Source organism: Chinchilla lanigera, unplaced genomic scaffold, assembly GCF_000276665.1.
Source record: "Chinchilla lanigera isolate Chin_1 unplaced genomic scaffold, ChiLan1.0 scaffold00547, whole genome shotgun sequence".
Taxonomy (NCBI): Eukaryota; Metazoa; Chordata; class Mammalia; order Rodentia; family Chinchillidae; genus Chinchilla; species Chinchilla lanigera.
The window spans coordinates 8690-11673 of NW_004955948.1; the positions used below are offsets into that span (position 1 = coordinate 8690).

The 2984-nt window shown below is 35.7% G+C and overlaps 1 protein-coding gene across 1 annotated transcript in view; it reads right to left on the minus strand.

The window, feature by feature from the left end:
* Positions 1 to 2806, minus strand: part of LOC102028816 (zinc finger protein 420-like) — a gene marked incomplete at its 5' end in the record, with an annotated part of 11120 nt that extends 8314 nt beyond the window's left edge. Inside the window, 2 exon segments of the mRNA XM_005415152.2 lie at positions 8 to 513; positions 2746 to 2806. Of these exon segments, the coding sequence (XP_005415209.2) occupies positions 8 to 513; positions 2746 to 2806 (567 nt within the window).
* Positions 2807 to 2984: the final 178 nt, after the last annotated feature.

Consider the following 2984-nt stretch of genomic DNA (forward strand, 5'->3'; position numbering starts at 1 on the left):
TGCTTACATACATAGGGTTTCTCCCCAGTGTGAATTCTTTCATGGAGTCTAAGGCTACTATTTTTAATGAAAGATTTCCCGCATTGCTTACATATATAGGATTTCTCCCCAGTGTGAATTCTTTCATGTTTTGGAAGGTGCCCATTTTGCTTGAATGCTTTCCCACATTGCTTACATGCATAGGGTGTCTCTCCAGTGTGAATTCTTGCATGTGCTACAAGTTCACAATTTTGTTTGAACGCTTTCCCACATTGCTTACATGCACATTGTTGAAGACACCTTGGTGTTGTGTGGGCCTTCATACTTTTCTCACCAGCAAACATTTTCAGCCCAGTGTGAGTTTGTTCACTAAGTTCTAAGTTGGCCTCCTCAAACTTCCCATATTGATAGGGTTTCTCTCCAGTCTTTCTCATTTTATGCTTCTGAATAGACCAGAAAACGCTGCAGTTACTTCCACGTTCATTATGTTTATGTAGCTTCTCTTCAAATCTCAAATAATTCTCTGTATCATATCTGTAATGAAAAGAACAACATCAAATCACAGTTAGAATGTCTCATTATTCACAATTGCCATTTATGATGACAAGTCTCCTTTGATGCTTCCTAAGAAATTTTGTTGATGAATTGACTTATTCCCCTCCTGGACACATTCAAATACGCTATCCATTCAAAAAAGGATGGCTAGGGCTGGGGATTAAGCTCAGCAGCAAAAGCGCCTGCCTGGCAAGCGCAAGGTCGTGAGTTCGGTTCCCGGTACCGGAGAAAAACCAAAACCAAACAGGAAAAAAAAACAAACACACAAAGAAGGGTCTGAGATGTAGCTCAGTGGCACAGCACCTGGCAAGTGTGAGTTGGGAGTTCAATTCAGTACGGGAGAAAAACCAAAAAGAAGGAAAACAAAAAAAAAAAAAAAAAAAGGATGGTTTTCTCCTTTTTTAAGGATATATGAGATATATTTTTAAAATAAATATTCTCTATTTAAAACAAGCATGTTTCAAATACAAAATATTACACAAAAATGTAGTAATGGACAAGTTACCAATTTGTTAAACTTAGAAAAAGTACTAAGTTATTTTGTAACTCTTAAGAAAAAGACATATTTTTATTATTCAAGCTAACTTATTTCCAAGTTACAAAAGTTCCAAAATTTTGGTTTAAGAAATGCCTATGACTGCTTCCATTTGTTTTTCTATGACATGACAAAAACAAAGTATCTTTCAAATGTTTTAAGTATTTAAAATGATAATGTTTGTAACATAACTTTATATAAATAACTTCGATATCAATAATAGGCCAACATATACCCTCTTAGTAGAAACAGGAACCATTAATGATAATGTAGCATGAAACTTACAATACCTCTCAATTTATATACAGCACAATAATCAATCCCACTAAGCTAGTGAAATTTAAAAGAATGTGGTTAGTCACTGTAATGATTGATACATTGTGTCAACTTGGGCAGTGTAGAGGTTTGGCTAAGTAACTCAGCAGGAAGCCAGGGTGCTTACTTTGTATACATCCTGAGCCTGTGTAAGAGGAAAGCATGGAGATTATGTGAGAGCTACACGCCCCTTCGGTGGGGGTAGCCTGCTGACAATGTAAGGGAGGGAAAGAAGCTGCTTGCTGCCTTTCCTCCCTTCTGCTCTGGCTGCATTGCTGTTTGGCTGCCATTCCCCCCTTTGCTCTTGTTGCTTTGCTATCTTCTGTCTCGGAGCCAGCCAAGTATGGACTGAAACCTCCACAAACTGTAAGCTGAATAAACCTTTCCTTCCTTCATTTTGGGTGTTGGGTATTTTGTCTCAGCAACAAGAGAAAAGTAACCAAGACAGTCACACTGTCCTGGTATTATTGAATATGCTAATACTCTCATCAAATGAACAGCAATTCCGTTATATCCTATTTTTCTCTAAATTCCTTGTCTCCAGATTGGACTAGCCCTGTGTGGAATATGTAGATGTGGTTCTATGCTTTTGGTCCTATGCTTTTGGTTCATTCCTCCCACCCTTTGGCAGGTTTGCAAAGCCTAGAGGGATCTCTACTAACAGTATTTTCAAACTTTTCCTTTAATTTTGCCCATTTTCTTTGTTTTTCTGCCTTTTCTTCTTCCTTTGCCTGTCTATCTAGAATTTTTAATTCAAGTTTATGGAAATCTCTTTCTTAAAAACTGGCAATGTCATCAGCAACAGTTTTCCTTTTTTCTGCCCTCTCTGCCTTTTCCCTTATCTCCTTTTCAAGCCTCAGAAATTCTTCCTGTTCTTTCTTCTGCTGCGTCTAACTTTCAAGTAGTAATTTTAGTTTAAGCTGGCTTTGGCGCTCACCGGTTGTGAGTTTTATTCCCGTAGTGGAAAAAACAAAACAACAACAAAAAAGTACTTATTATGACAACACTAGCATTCATTTGCATGTTTAATATTGCTTCCGGGTGAGAAATGTTCTACATAATGAATGTCTCATATTCAGATATATGTATATTATATGCAAATGGATATTTTGAAGATGAATTTATGTCAAAATACAATTTTACTCATTTCATATAAACCTACATATAAAATGCAATGCAGTCTCACACATTTTCAATGATGTTGATCATGAAGAAATGTTTATAATGATATAGCACATAGTGTAATTTGTTGCACTGTATCAGTACTACGTTTCCTATAATGAAACATATTTCTGTGGATTGACAGATAATACAAAGTCAATCTCAATGCATCTCTAGGTAGTTTTAAAAATGAAAATTACCTTAGATTTCTTAAGTAGATTTTGTCTTCTGCTTCAATTTGCTGCTTATCCCATGTTCTTCCTGTATTGTACACATAGAAAAATGAAAGTCACTATAAACTTATATAAAAATTTACAGATTTCAGTTGTTATCTTGGTATAAAAAATCATGCTATAATGTATCTAGGCCTGAGATAATACTTCAAAATTTTATAGCATTCAATTTCATTAAGCTCCATCAGTGAGCAATAATTAATGCT